Source organism: Amblyomma maculatum, chromosome 2 (genome assembly GCF_055883805.1).
Source record: "Amblyomma maculatum isolate TAMU_Amacu chromosome 2, ASM5588380v1, whole genome shotgun sequence".
NCBI lineage: Eukaryota > Metazoa > Arthropoda > Arachnida > Ixodida > Ixodidae > Amblyomma > Amblyomma maculatum.
The window spans coordinates 62,273,435-62,289,131 of NC_139345.1; the positions used below are offsets into that span (position 1 = coordinate 62,273,435).

General features: G+C 45.5%; 1 protein-coding gene across 2 annotated transcripts in view; it reads left to right on the forward strand.

Moving 5' to 3' along the window:
- mute (gon-4 like protein muscle wasted) overlaps positions 1-14,422 on the forward strand; it is a 48,189-nt gene extending 33,767 nt beyond the window's left edge. For both annotated transcript variants that reach the window (XM_084594289.1, XM_084594290.1), the window contains 5 exons: positions 5,047-5,281; positions 6,231-6,362; positions 10,327-10,400; positions 11,726-11,822; positions 13,421-14,422. In XM_084594289.1, coding sequence (XP_084450415.1) covers positions 5,047-5,281; positions 6,231-6,362; positions 10,327-10,400; positions 11,726-11,822; positions 13,421-13,492 — 610 coding nt within the window. In that variant the 3' untranslated portion in view covers positions 13,493-14,422. The remainder of the gene's footprint in view (positions 1-5,046; positions 5,282-6,230; positions 6,363-10,326; positions 10,401-11,725; positions 11,823-13,420) is intronic.
- The last annotated feature ends 1,275 nt before the right edge of the window (positions 14,423-15,697 follow it).

Below are 15,697 nucleotides of genomic sequence, written 5' to 3' on the forward strand. Positions count from 1 at the left end.
TGTGCTCATTTTTGCTTGGCAGTGCAAAATGAAAGGTAAGGTTTCGCGTGCTTATACCACGCTTTAAAGAAGAAAAAAAAAATGCTTTTTTTTTTCAGCTCTGTGCTTTCCATTTTAGGGTAGCCTTTACTTGGGTTTATGAACAGAAATTTTTTTTGTAGGAATTTGTGTGTACCTTTACAACGAATATCAGATATAATGAACGAATTTCCGCGCGAAATGAGACTTCGTTATAACGAGGTTTGACTGTAATTAAGCAGATGCCCATAGGAACTCGGGCATTTGGAGGTCATCGGGACTATCACTAACCATCACTTTCTAGCTATGGGGTGTTTAATTAACACTAATGAGGCATTAACTAGTACTCAGGAAGTGCAAGTCATGGTTAACTATCACTAACCAATAGTAATGGTTAGACGTCCATAGCCGTCATGTGGTGACGTCATCGGCCGCGACGTCATGACCGGATCCGTTCATATCTAATAAGCAGAAGTGATAATGACGTCACATCCGGTCATGACGTAATGACTGGTGATGACGTCACCAAGAGATTCACGCATATAGACCTTTTTAGTTTCGATGCCTGGGTGCAGCCATCTTAGTTTGATGGTGGCGCCCCGTATGAGCCAAACTGCGGAACGTCTGCTGCGGCGCCTCTTGACGCCATCTTGGGCTGTGCTGTGCGTGTTGATGCTGCGGTGCAGCAGTGCAAAAGTGCTGTTTCACGGTGCTCGTGAAAGCTATCCGACACCTTGGTGCTATTTGTGCTTTGTTTGAGCGCGCCAGGAAACCGTATACCATCCGTTTGACATAGCGGCTGCTGTTTGAAATAGCGCAGCGGTCGGGGTGGCTGTGAAGGACTGCGCTCCACTTCCGCAGTGTGGATGTATCTGTTATATCTTTCACGATACATGTATTTTCAATTATATTTTATTATCGCAATGGTAACTGCTCACACAAATATACAGCGAATGAACCGTATGGGCAGCTACCGAATTTGGAATGCAGATACTGCGAAAGATACTTTCCAGTTATCGCCGCATTGACTTCACATGAAGTGCGACATATTTCGATATACGATCGAGCTGTCCTGCTTCAACAATGTATACTTTCAAGTTAAACTACGGTTCAGGACTAGCACAAAAGGAGTAGGGTCTAAAGTACCATCCGTCGATGTTTTTATAAAGCCTTGGTGTTCGTCCTGCGGCGAGACAACATCGTATACCCCCGTCCCGTATGTCGTAGCAGCATCGTTTGCATGACGTATTGTTGAACAAAACGTCGAAAAATGTGCGCTTTCAGCGGCACCATGAAAGAAAACGGCAAATTCACAGCACATACAGCAGCGCTTACGAAAGCGGCGCCGTCCGCTGGCGCGGCGGACTACGGCACTCTCGTCGAGTGCTACTCCCTAGTCGCTAGGCCTAAATTGTTTCGCACCGAAGGCACATCCGATGACGCTTTGTGATTGCTCAGCACTAGATTAAATGGCCTCTCATGGAACTGCCTTACTGCCGATCCCATAGTGTCAGTAAAAGAAAGATGTAAATTTCGGTGACGCCTTAGCAGCGGAGCCAGCGTGCAGACGATGAGCCACGCGCCACACCAGCGGTAATGTGTTGCGTAGCTTATTTGTATTGCAATTATCAATAACATGGTATGGGTCAGAAATCCGCAAGAAAGCTTTTTTTTTTTTTTTTTTTTTTTTTTTTTTGCTCTCGGCTTATTGTTTAAGTGAAGAACAGATGTTAGCACACTCTTGCATTGGCGGAAATGATCCACCGTATCGTTGGCGCGGAGGGCTTGCGGGAGGAAGGCCTGTCCGGCGTGCGTGGTTACTACGGCGGAGGAAGTGAAGTGGTCATCATATACGTCAGTCCGTCATTGGTACTAAGTTTATCTGGCTTACATAAAACGTTCATAAGCGAATTAAATAAGGTTAGACTGGAAAAGCAGAAACATATCACAGCCAAACTCGGACTGTCGATGCATGCTGCCCGCATACGCTCTCGGCAATCATGTTGCGATTTCTTTGATTCTTTGCGCAGTCCACGATCACGCATTGCTGTCCCCATGACATTACCACTAAAAGGGGCGCTAATAAAGGTATTTAAGTCTCTAAAACGACAATATACTGAGGTGCAAGGCCGCTCTACTATGCAAGAAGCGTGCGAATGCACAGCCCACTAGGTATTGGCAACAATGGGCCGGCGCAAGGAATCTGGTTAGAGAGTATCTTCCTCCTCTCCTGCTCGCTCTCGGTAAAACGGTCTATATGAAGCTGACCCCACCGGGCATTCCATCCCGGCATCCATGCGCTGCGTTTCATTTGGTGCTTCCTCAAACGCTGCACCACAGAGCATATGTAGAAATAGGCGCAGTATAGCAGGCAGCAGCAGCGTTTAAAATTGGTAGACAGCAAAGAAAAGGCGCAGTACCTGTCACAATTATAGTCAATCACAAACGATCTCGCAGTTAATGCCTAAGCACCGCGGCGGGGAAGGGTTCCGCTTTGAAGTACTTTAGTGAGCCAAAGTGCCCCTGAATTTTTAGTGTTTTATTTGTCTAGTGCAGTCAAGTAATTGGGGCTGTGTGATTAATATCATGTTTGTTTGTGGTTCGCAATTGTCTTTGTCAGATGAAGAACTCACGATTGAAAACTGAAATGTGACTTTGTACAATTCAAATCGGGCACCACAGTGGTTTCATTCAATAGGTTATGTATGTTGTCACTAATTCACATGCTGTGAATTTGTCTACTTCCTGTTCTTGCGCCACTGGTTGCTTTTCTCTGTTTTTGTTTCCTTTGTAGCAGGGTCTCTTATCAGCGAAGGGGGCCTGATAGAGAGACCTCGTAAACCAACTCTTCTAGCGGATCCCGAGTCAGACATGCTTCTCCTAAGCCATGCAGGCATGTTCATGCAGTTTGGTCAAAGCTGGGCTTTGTTGGGTTGTCTTTCATGTAATTTGTCAGCTTATGAATTCTGGGCCAACGCGCTACTCCTAGGCCATGCACACACGTTTGTGTGCATGGCCTAGGAGTACATGGCCTAGCTTGTACATGTACACGGAAAAGGATCCGCAAGAGAGCTGCAGACGGGATCCATTAATGCTGTAGCGTCATACCCTTAGAAGTGCAGCTTAAGTGTCTCTCAAATGTTTCATCAAGCTATAAGCACCGATATTTTTCGAATGTAGAAAGGCTGATGGAAAATCACCACGTTTCCCACAATTCGCACAAAGTACCACAAATTTAAGCATTTGTCGCGGAATTGCTGCCATTTTCTCTTTTTTTGATGCTCAACTCTTGAACTGCCTGGGAGACACCCTAATTTTGGCAGAACCTCCCACTTTCATGAGCACAACCTCATTTCTTCAAGGAATTGCTGACTTTGTTCGGAATTAGTTTGTTCGAAAAAATAATAATAATAATAATAAACTCCAAGCAAATCATAATTGTCAGTACTGTCTAGTTCTTGGCCGAAGTCAGTGCTGCTGCAGTTACTATAGCAGCCAGCAGTTTTCAAACCTGAAAAAATTTGTTCCGTGTCATATCGCGAGACGGAGCTGCCAGCTTTCGTACGAGGGTCGTTGCGTATCTGTGATTAGTTTTTTGGAAATAAGTAAGGTAAGAAAATTTGATTTTTCGAACGGAAAAGCATGTGGCTACCACTGATCTAGCTGTGGGGAATTTTCTTTTGGCTTAGCACTTTTCTGTAGAAATAATGCAAAAAATGTGAAGGCAGAGCTCAGGGGACACAAGAGTTTTAAAAGAAATATTACAACTGTGATGCAGTAAACTGCTCAGGCCAGTAATGCTAAGGGTCCCCCTGAAAATCACAGATGGCATGCTGGAATATAGAAGTAGCGGATACACTGCTGTTATTAAGCAGAACGGTTCAAATGGACACGCCACAGTCATAATCAAGTGAAGCCAAGCCTGTAATAATTTAATGCATGCAGCAGCAGCAGCTGCCGTCACTGCTGCCATCCTACTGCTAGTCGGTGCTTCAGGCTGCCTCTTTATGCAACTGCTCACCTTCTTTGTTTTTCCAACTCGTTTAGTGCTTTCTCTCAGCAATCTGCATGGCCTTCTTTCCACATTCGTAGGCACCTTCAGCTTTGCACCTACATTCTTTTCGGTCTCTGGCTGCTCTTGCAGATCCTTATTCTTGTACATTTCATTTATTTAGTCACTAACCCCTTAATTTGTGCCTCTCTTATTTGGCACATGCCCATTACTATACAGTTGTAAGCTACCAAATTCTGTGAAAGGTCACCCTACAAAGATTTAAAGCCTCCTTTTAACCAGACTGTACGACCATCCCTGCATGGCCTTTAACTGGCGTGCCTCATCCCGGGTGCGAGGGTCCCAGTGTGTTTGATTCCCCTTCCGTCTAAAAGGGGAAGCTTTGTTTGGCAGCGCCTGCAAAATTGGCAAGGCCATGTTGTGTCGTGATACCACACAACCCGCCTACCGATAAATTAGTGCCCAGCCATGTCACCTACCAATTCTGCTTCCGACCACAGCCATGCTTTTAAGTTTTCAAGTCTGTGGGGCTTCAAAGGGTCATTTTTTCAAGTCTAGGGGTACTAACGCTCCACATTAAAAATTATGGGTGCTAGGCTTACTGCGTTAAACCAAAGGAAATACAGCGCTAAGTTTTAGACGAACCACACAGAAAGACGGACGGGACAGGCTTACTGGCTTGGTGCATAAATTAGTGAACGCTGTTGTAGCTTTGGTTTAGTCGTATAGCCCTGCGTTCTGGCGTAGAACCGTCCTCGGGTTGTGCGTTCCTCAGCCCTAGTCGTAACCTCCTCCTTCCTTTATAACTGTCATCTGACTTCTTCCCGTGGCAACCACCTTTCGTTTGCACATTCTCTAGCTTTCGCCATAACCGGCCAATCATCTAGGCCACCCGTTGACTCCAACCCTCTCTCTCTCTCTTCCTCCTAGCAACTTCCCTCTTTTGTAAAAGTGGAAAGGGATTTTTTTCTTCCTGTTTCACCAGGGACGCTAACCAAGTTTTGTTACTACTGCAGCCTGATGGACGACTTCGAGGAGGTGACGCTGCCTGATGAAGAAGAGGAGGAGGAAGAAGAGGACGGGGGAGCGGCAGGCAGCCCAGGGGGTGCTGGCAGCAGCTGCGAGGAGCTGACGCTGTCACCGCCGAGGGATACCCCTGGCACCTCACAGTGTCCCTGTGCATGCCACCAGCGCAGTGCCGACCCACGCTTCCTCAGCCGCGTGCGTCACTGCACACGCTGTGGCATCAAGGTACTACAGCAAGCGATTCCAGCACGTGCTGGCCACATTCACTTTGTTGTGATTTCTCGGCCGTCCTGTAACCTTGGTGCATAACACAAAAAACAAGGAGCACTGCTTTGTGCACGTGTTTCTTTTTCAGTCTGATGATGGTTCGAAAACTACCTCTCCAGGTTTAACCTATGTAATTGGAGTGAAATGCATTAGTACAGCTTATCTTGTGTGAAGGATCAGCAAATTGCATTAACCAGCTGCATGATTTCTCTATCCTGCACTGTCATTTCTGCTGGAGAGTAAGCAGCTTCTAGGGAAACCAGTATTGCCTAGAAATTGTGTTTTACCGCATAAATTTAAACCTTTTATGCTGCTGGAGGTGTAGCTTTGTGCCTGCTAGGAACTGCAATGGCAAGACTGAGGCAAAAGATGGGTAACTTGTACGGTTCGAGTTTTCTCTCAAGAACTAGTGCTCAAACTAGTGCTGGTTAGGATTTATTATGGGCAGGAATATCAGGATGTCAAGGTTGAATTTCCTAAATGTTTATATATTTTTCATCTTTACATTTTACATACTGGATGAAAAGCTGTATTCATGTCTGATAGAGCTTGAAGCTGCCATTTGCAAACATAGTTTTATTGTATTTTGTATTAGCAGGCAATGAGACACAAGTACTAAAGGTGGCAGAAAAGTGCCATCGCCCATGTACTAGTTGTTCGAAAAACATGCTCTAGCTTGTGGGTTAACTTAGCTCACCTCATTACTGGACATGGGAAATTTCTCTTCAGAGTTATGACAGAGACCATCTTGGTGGGAAGTAATGGTTTATATTGAAAAAGAAAAAAAAACGCATAGTTGTTTATAGTATATAAGTAGGCAGACTCTGTGCACTTGTTTAGGGGTATGTTTTTACATGTATACAGTACCTTCGAGTACAGAAAGTTTTCTGTTTTTGCATTTTTGCAGTTTCTTGATGGCCGCGTGTTTCTACAGACTGGCAAGGTCTTGCGTCCTGCCCGGGTAACGATTGGCAGACCGCAAACCCCTGAAACAGACACTGACACCTCAGAGAGTCGAACGTTAGAAAAGCATGCAGAGGTAATGATGCCGTTCAAAAGCCAATGCTTAAGGGGGGACACGGGTCTTTGGGACCAAAAAATGACCAAAAAACCGATTTTCTGAAAATGGCATTTTTGGAATCTGTGGCTATTAATCTACAAGTTCACCAATTTTCTTCTTCCAGAAGTCAGTATTTTCAGCATAATAACGAATTGAAATCATCGCGCGGGCTGAATTTGCGCAGCAGCAGACGATAAAACGGCACATTTTTCGTTGCGCGCAACTGCCGTTCCGCCGGACCGATCTCGGCCATGTTAGGCTCGTTTGAAAGAGCGCTTTCTGGGTTTCAATTTCCCGCCGCTAGCGCTTGTCTGCCCTCAATGGCCACTGAGAAAAATAACCACAAAGAAAAACGAAAACGCGGCATCTGATTCGCTGCTGAGCGCACGTGACTGCAACTGAGCCATCCGATTGGCTGATTCTATCGCACGTCGTCTGCTTGCGGCGGGCCAGCAGCCGTTGAAAGCGTCCGAGACGCCATTTTGTTCTGAGTCGAGACCGAGGCGAGACGATGCCCCTCAGTAAATTCCGCTCGCGCCACAAATTCGGCAAAAAGAAGAAGAGTGCGCGCGGCGACAACTTTCGGAACCGTCCTGCGGCACCCGAAAGCTCCGAGGATGTGCAGGAGCCAGCGGCAAGTCAAGAAGTCCCCGCGGCCGAAATAGGCCTAGCGAGCTCGGCGGCGCCTACGCCCAGCGGACGCGTCCGCCACGACACGACGATGCTGCAGCCTTCGGACTTGATTGAAAAGAAAAGAAAAGCCGAAGGAATGCTGCAGGAGCTGGGTTCAACCGCAGCGACGAAGAGGAAAGCGGATTTCATCGCCACTTCTGACGCCCGTCTTCTTGACGCGACCGGCGGTTGCCGTGCGGACGATACGACGTTCACTGTTGTGAGTTTGGAGTCGCTGAACGAACTGTTGTCTGCTGTGAAATGTAAAGTGTGTGGCGGGGATGTCCATATTTCAAAAGGAAATCGTGAATATGGTCTAGCCGTTAAACTCTCTCTCGCGTGCGTGATTTGCGGGGACATTTCATCGGCATGGAGTTCGCCGCGCGTGCAAGGCAGCCAGAAGATAAATCCGTTTGCCGTGAATATCCTTGCTGCACGCGCGATGCAAAGTACCGGACATAGGCAAACGGCGCTGAATGATGTGTTTGCGGCGATGAACATATCTCATCGTGGCCTGCACACGAAAACGTGGCAGGACTACGTAAAGAGTAAGCTGACGCCCGCAGCAACACGCGCAGCCGAAGGAGTGTTGAAAGACAGCGCCCGTTCTGTTCGGCAACTCTATAACGAGTTGAACCTTGACAACCCCGGGAACATTTCTGTCTCTTTCGATGGTTCATGGATGACCCGGGGTCATTCATCCCACATCGGTGTCGGCGCCGTAGTAGAACTTTTTACTGGACTGGTACTTGACTATGTAGTTTTCAGTAACTTTTGTGCTGGGTGTGAGCGTGGGCCCAAAGAAGGTGACCCGTCCTATGAGGCGTGGAAAGAAAGCCACTTGTGCCAAAAGAACACGGACAAAAAGTCCGGTGAAATGGAAGTTCAGGCCGGACTTGTTTTGTTCGAAAGGTCACTGGAGAAACATGGCCTTAGGTACACGACCATGCTCTCAGACGGCGATAGCCGCACATTTCTTGCATTGCAAGAATCAGCTGTGTACGGCTACATCGAAATCAGCAAAGAAGATTGCACAAACCATGTGCAGAAGCGGATGGGTACGGCCCTACGCAATGCAATTGCCAAGCATAAAGGTGATGCAAAAGAGAGCTTGAGTGGCAAAGGAAAGCTGACAGGCGACCTTGTCACCAAGTTGACATCGTATTACAGCTGGGCCCTGAAGTCCCATGCTGGAGATGTTGGGGCAATGCATAAGGCAGTGATGGCTACCTATCATCACGTAACCTCCAATGATACCGTGTCAAATCACACCCTCTGCCCGACAGGCGCAAACTCGTGGTGCCGCCAGAATGCTGCTGCAGCCAAGGGAGAGCCTGCTCCCAAGCACAGATACAGTTTGCCACCACATGTGTGCAAAGCACTTTTGCCTATTTATGAGCGTTTGGCAGACCCAAAGCTGCTAGAGCGGTGCCAGCAGGGAAAAACCCAGAACAGTAATGAAAGCTTGCACTCCCTAATATGGTCACTTGCACCAAAGGAGCGCCATGCGTCACTGTTCTCCGTTCAAGCAGCTGTTGCGGAGGCTGTTGTCCGCTTCAATGCAGGAAACCTACAAGCATGCTCAAAAATACTGAGTGAGCTAAATATGAACCCTGGCGTCCAGAATATCAGGAGGATGGCTGAGAAGGACAGGCGCCGAACAGCCGAATCAGTACGCAAGCGTGCCTCTGCGGAAAACATGCATCGGGCACTGAAAAAGCGGCATTCTAGTCAGCCCAAGCAGTCAGATTACATGCCTGGTGCATATTAGCTGTCTGCAAGTGTAAATATGTATATATCTTTTCGAAATTTTGAATAAATTGTGCCTAGTTTGTTTTTTCCCATTTTCTCAAAACTCAAATTTTGGACACTTGGCTGGTTTAGTTCGTCGATATCTCTGCATCTAGGACAGATAGAGATGTAATTCCTTTTTCTACATAAAGCTGAAGGTGCAGTGAATGCAATGATCGAAGCAGAATTCTTTATTCAAGCTTCAAAAATTTTTTATTTTGCCAAGTTAATTGAAGCATGATAGGCACGTCTTGAAGGACAACTTTCAAAGTGCAGCAAAATTGCTAATAAGGGTAAAATGGAAAAACTGCTTTGATCATTGCACTCTTTGGTCATTGTACTGTACCGCCATGCATTAAAAATGATGTTTTATAGAGGCGTTTTTTTTGCGCGGAAGTACTAATTAAATGAATAATTAATATTATTATCTCGGGAATTAACTGACATAGAGAAAAACAAGTTACATTTTTGAAATCAGCATAAAAATCTGAACAAGAGGGTATGATTTTATCAGGATTGGCTTTAAAATAATGAAAATAGCTCTAAGACCAGTGTCCCCCCTTAATCTCCTCGTTTGTATATTTATTGTGCCTTGCAAAAGCGAAATTTCTGAGTGAAGCCAGGTGTGGGTGAAATTCTTTACTTGGTGGCTGGACAGGGCCTCAGCTAAACAACTTGTGCCTGAAACAAGTTGCATACTTAGTATCAGCATTTATTATAATCCTTGCAATGGGGAAACTAGGAGTCACTTGGCACTTTGGATAAGTCTTTCGGTACCCAAATTTACAGCAGCATGTTTTGGACTTATCCATGCTCATATTCTGTGGTCACAAAACGCTGAGTGCTTGGAAACAGGAAGATCACTAAGAAGGATTATTATGATCACTTTGACATGGACCAGCTTTCGACTGCATGCAGCCAGAGCCTCTCTAGTGCCAAAAAATGTTAAAGTGTAAATGCGCCCTTCTGCGGAGTTTTGTACTGTGGAAGCGTTCGTTCAAACCTTGGAGACTCTTTCCAGTGTAGTTTGTTGCTCTGAACATGCTGGCAGGAGCATAAATCTGAACAAGCACGTTTCGTGAACAGCTTAACATTCAGCTGAAGGGGCACATGTGCATGTATTGTTTTCTCCTCGCAGTACCTGAACTTTTGCATTTTGAGCGCACAAACCAGTGTGCTTCCCAAATTTTCGTGCAGTCAATAAAAGGTAGAGCTCATGCACCAGCCAACCAACTGCTTTCTACTCGGTAGCAGACTAGTCGTCCTTGAGCTCCATGTCCAATGTCTAAGGTTGACATGTCACGTGCACTCATTGCTAAGAAGCCCATGCATACTCATTGCTGCTGAATAATTCAATTGGTAGCAAGCACTTTTATCATTCTTTTTTCCTGCATCTTTCTTTCCTCATGCTTAGTTTTGAAATAGATTCCCTAGGTATATTAACAACGAAGTTGGTAACTGTGCCTTGTTTAATGTACAGTGTTCCAAGTCCATGGCTGGAAGAGATGGAGATAAATCAAGCAGCAAGGAAGGACATACTGTCACCTGGACAAGGTGCGTGAAAGTAGCTGTCAGAGTATCACTGGAAGCCATTCCTAAAGCGTCTTGCTTGAAAGTGTTCTACAAGGTACAAGCCGCAGCATAGCACATATTTTGTGCCACTTTCGGCGCATGGAACATAAACTTGGCCCTTGCAGCGACTGCTCGTAATGACTCAGACTGCGAGATCACTCACTTGTGACAGCGCCAGCTGTGAGAGGATGCATGCATGCGAGATAGCCTGTGCGCTCCTGCCTTTCACTGCGAGGCCTGTGCTGGCTGGTTCACGCTGGCCGGATTTCACATTTGTTATTACCATGACTGCCAGCTCACAGTAGAGGTGTGTGTAGTAAATTGCCTTGGAGAGGAAGTCATGCTCAGACATTTGCTTTATTCCAGGCTATGTTGAATAAGCACGGTATGCATACCTGTATACTATATGGTATGTACCATGTATATAGAGAGAGGGGGGCAAAGTACTGTGTGCGTGTGTGTGTGTGTGCGCGTGCGTGCACGCGCACGTGTTGCAGTATATAGGAAGCAGTGGCTGCGTGGCACTCCCTGTGTCAGGCGTGTCAGGCTGCTGCAACAAGCATGATATCTCCAGCATCTCTAGCTCTAGCCAAATTTCATATTACATTGCCACAGCTATATTTTTGCCACCACTGACTGGTGCATTGCACATTTCAAACATATTTCTGTCTTCTTATGCCTACATTGCAAGGTTTTTGAGTTGACAGCTTTCATAGCTGAATACCTCTGCATGATTTATATAAGCAAGTGCACAGCTTCCTTACCACCACTGGCTGTGGCGCAAACTCAGATGAAAAGGTTTGCCTGACCACTCGTTGACAAGGCAGGTTTTACTATGGTTCAAAGTGACCGAAGTGCAAGACTGCCAAATTGCACACCGCAGTGGTGCATGTGGCTGCTTGATTGGTCCAACAAACATCATCTTGCTGAGAGTTTTGGTGCACTCTAGCTTGCTTGTTCCACGTAATATTGTTCCACGCTTATTTTGTGCTATTACATATAAGGTGTTTTTTCTTCTCCCACCCTTTACGCAGCTTGAGCTAAAGCTTTGCAGCACAGAGTCAAAAACCTTGCCCTAAGCCGCAAATACATGACTGATTAAAGCAATAACAGGAAGCATTTCATACAAATGGTTGTTCGTGTCGGCTATTTACTGTATTCAGCGATCTTTCAGCTAGACTTTGAAGCCCTTTAAGTGAGGCACTTTTTATAATCGTGAGGCAGGTGCTTTGTGTGGCTTAGAGTATGAAGTTGTTTTGCTGGAGGGCCTTGGTACTTACTTAGGAATTCTCTTTTGACAATTGCAGAGAGGATGACAAGGTGCTGTTGCAGTCGTGCCAGCAGCACGGTTCAGAAAAAGGAATACAGCAAGCATCACAGGTCCTTGGAAGACCACCTGAACAGGTGCGTTCCTCAATTTTTTAAATTTCAACACCCTCATTTCTGTGATCACAACGAGCTCACTGTTGACAAAAGTAGATCTGTTGAGATGCTGTAGGGCAGCGGACTGCTTTTGCATTATATAAACTGATACTATCATCCAGAGTGACTTGCTTCAAATGCTGAGGTATCTGTATTAAGCTGGTTTTGTTGAGAGCAGCTTCTTGTCTGCCATGCAGTTGCAAGCGTATGCACTTATAACTCCTCCAGAAAAAAGCGAGTGCATGAATAGAATGAAACCAGCTTGCAGGATATTCAAAAATTTGCCTGTGGTGATTTCTTCAGAAGTTGATAGAGTTTGCTTGCGAGACAGTGAGGAGTTGTTTCGCTGTGGTTTTCTAATCTCTGTGTTTCTGCCTTTTTCTTCTAGTATAGAGGTCTTGGAACAGGAATCACTCCTAGCTGTTTGATCAGAGTGGCCATTATAATTCCCTGGAAGCATTTTTCAATAACAGTGGTGATATTTCTGGAGGGAAGACATTGTTGCTTGTGCAGTCGCCAAGTGGTCTCTATTTTTGTAACGAAAGCTACATTGGCCACAAACTTGTGATTTTGTTGTGGCGGTACACGTGAGGAGGCACAGAGCCATTGCCTAGCAACCGCCGCGGCTGGCGGACGCTGAACACTCTTTGCGCCGTCTGGCAATCAAGAAGCAACCATAAGAAGAAGAAATGCTCATCTTTAATGCAACAACATAGCTAGACAACCAGACTAACCTGGAGCGTGTACTCAGCATTGGACAGGATTGGATTGGACTCCTTTGAACTGGTTTGGATTAGACAGGTTTCGATTGAATTGGATTGTATTTGGCTAGAATTAATTGGACTTGATTGGATTAGGCCAGATTGGTTTGGATTAGATTAGATTGGATTACACTGGATTGAATGGGACTAGATTGGAATGGAGAGGAGTAGGCAGCCCGGCGACCGGCACACATGCTTTCACTGCGTATATCCTGGCCTAGCTGAGCTAAGCCACCGCCAATTTTTTTAACTCAGCCTGACCCGAAAAATTGTCTAAACAGTCGAACAGTTTGAAAAATTTGTGAACTGCAAAAAAAAAAAATGTATTACTTCACTGAAAAAAATGTGCTTAAAAAAAAAACTGAATTTTGTCAGTTGACATGTTCAACTTTGAAGCGGTGATGGTACTGTGATTCTGGCTGACGAACATAGAGCGAAGCAAGGACGATGGCTGGGCAACGGCAGCCAGGAAGACCAAGGGAGGGAGGGAACATACGGGAAGCGGCAGGCAAATGGAAATGCCTCGGTCATTTCTTGATAAGAATCAATTTCTGTACTTTATATCACTCTTCATGTGCAGTGTTGTGGAAGCTGTGCAAGTAATAATGTGCATCAAAAGCATATTTCACCACTCTGTGTCGCACTTAATTCTTGAGACTTTACTGAGCCGCTGGACAAAAGCATGATGCAGTACACACAAAAAAAAAACTAGACATAACGAAAGATTTATGCTTTGCAAGGACTTGTGGCAATGTGTGCGTCTTTGCCTCGTGGATCGTATCATTCACGTTGTAACCGGCTGATATTTCTATGTTGCAGGTGACCAGCCGTTTTCAAGAGCTGATTCGTTTGTTTGAGGCAAGCAGGAGTGATGACGAGGCAGATTCATGACAGTGGCTAGACAAGTCTGCATCAGTGGTCATCTTTTGTACATTCCATCATTGCATTTCCTCTATCACTCTGCTGCGCACTGCTGAATGGGCCCAGCCTTTTACACAAGAAAGCTCATTGCTTGTAGAATGTGATGTTAATGTACAGTTTGCCGCCGTGTTAATTTCATATCATCATATCTGTCTAGTCATTGTTTTTATCAGTGCACAAACTGGCCCGGCATTCAATACGTTTGTGAAGTATCGAATGTAGGTGTTATGAAGACATTATGACTGTTGGTAACCATACTCTGAATGTTCCTGGTGCTTTCAGTGCCGAGACTGAAGCGCGGTACTGTGCAGTATGTACCATAACATCTGTTGTCACTGGTGAAAATATAGTGTGTTTATGTTGTCCATTTCTTGTTGTATTTATACTCTGCACTTGAACTCAAGCAGGTTTGGACTGCTTTTTCTTTAGGTGAGCTGTAGAGACAGGCCACAGTACACTGCTTCCTCGCTGCATTCCTGCACTTGTGGTTGTCGCGTATGCAACTGTTGGACGTACCTCCATGTCTTCGACGTTCACAGAACAGCAGTTGCCTAAAAATCTAGGGATTTTGTGCTTTCTGTCAGGAACTTTGTGAACTTTTGCTTCGTTGAAAAATGTGTTACTTCAATAAGCAAGATTTACTGGCGTGTTTCTTCACGTGTTCTTACTGTTAACATATAATTTACTACAATTCCTCATCTTCTCACTGACTGTGTTCATGTGAAAATATAATTCGCATTATTATATTAATGACAGCTAAAGCCAGCTGCAGGTTATGAATGATGTGCCTTTCAAAGTATTGTGCAACTTTTAATGTCTTAGTAAAACATTTATTTGGCCTTTATGCAACGAGATAAAAGTACTATTCATATCAATCGCACTTAAGAAGGTGTGTTCTCTTCTCGCCATCGCCGTGCTGTCCTCGAAGGACAGCGTGACACTGAGGCGATATATCTATGGCTGCATCTGAAGGCTAAGAGGGAAAGAATCTTTTATTCCGCATCTTCTTTGGAGCAGCTAGGAACATAGCACTGGCAGAAATGTGCTGTCTAGTAGATTTCTGCTTCATGTTGCATGAGGATTTTTAAAAGGTAAGCAGTCATGGGTAAAGTGGTTTAATGCATGGGACATTTGAACTCTGAAAGGTCTACTGTCGGAAGAGAGATGTGGAGTTCTCCCTAATATGTATAACAGCAGTAAGAAAACATCTACGTTAGGTAGCGTCACTTTACTGGCTGGCTTGTTTTAATCTTGTGCCTCAAGCTTTGACTAGCAGTTTTTAATTTGCTGGAGCTGCAGATACCCAAGACTGGTGTATTCTTTTATAGTAGCCACTGTCCTCGGTTGTATATTTTCAAGGTTCACAGGTTGCTAAAAAACTGTACTCATGGTACAACCACGGCCGCTCAATGGAAGCGCACTAGGTGCGGCCTGCTACGTCGCCCGAAACCGGCGGGAGGCGCCTACTTCCAGTCGCCACCGCCGCGGCGCCACCGTTGGGGACAGTCGCGCGCGGAGAGCTGCGCCTGGCTGCGCTTTGAGGGAGGCGTCGGCGTGGTAGAAGCCTCCACTGTTCTTGGTTTTCATTAACCTGTAACTGGTTCAGTTGACTCATATTTCCTGCAACAGGCTCTTGCTCAACTGACATGTCGCCTCAAAACCATTACCAAATATCGCATAAATTAAGCAACAACCTGGTAGTGATAAACAAAACTTGGGGTTCTTAAGTCTCCTTGAGGAGCCTTGTTAGAGTGCCCGCACTTTGCTACCTGCTTATTCACCGTATCCCGTAATTGCTGCCTCTGTCGCATATCATTAGAATGCAGCCTTAAGCCATCGCATTATATGAAATAGCATCCTACACATAAGTATATAAAGCACCTCTTTACCGAAGCTGTAAAACGTGCCCTATAGGAGTATAGTGTGCCCGACTTGGGATCTAAGGGTCCCGCTTTCAGTAATTCTCATTTCACCCTTACATCTTATTGACTCTCTCTGGTTTGGCAGCTCCTGCCACAATGAACATGTCATGTGTTCTCATTGCGCCAAAGGTGTTTGGCCATATCGCCAACTAAAGTGCCTCTTACCAGAAAGGTTTTTTTCCGACTTTCCGCCGACAGACCGGGCGCCGGATTTTCTGTGGAACATGGCTTTTCATTTTATCGCATCGGCTCA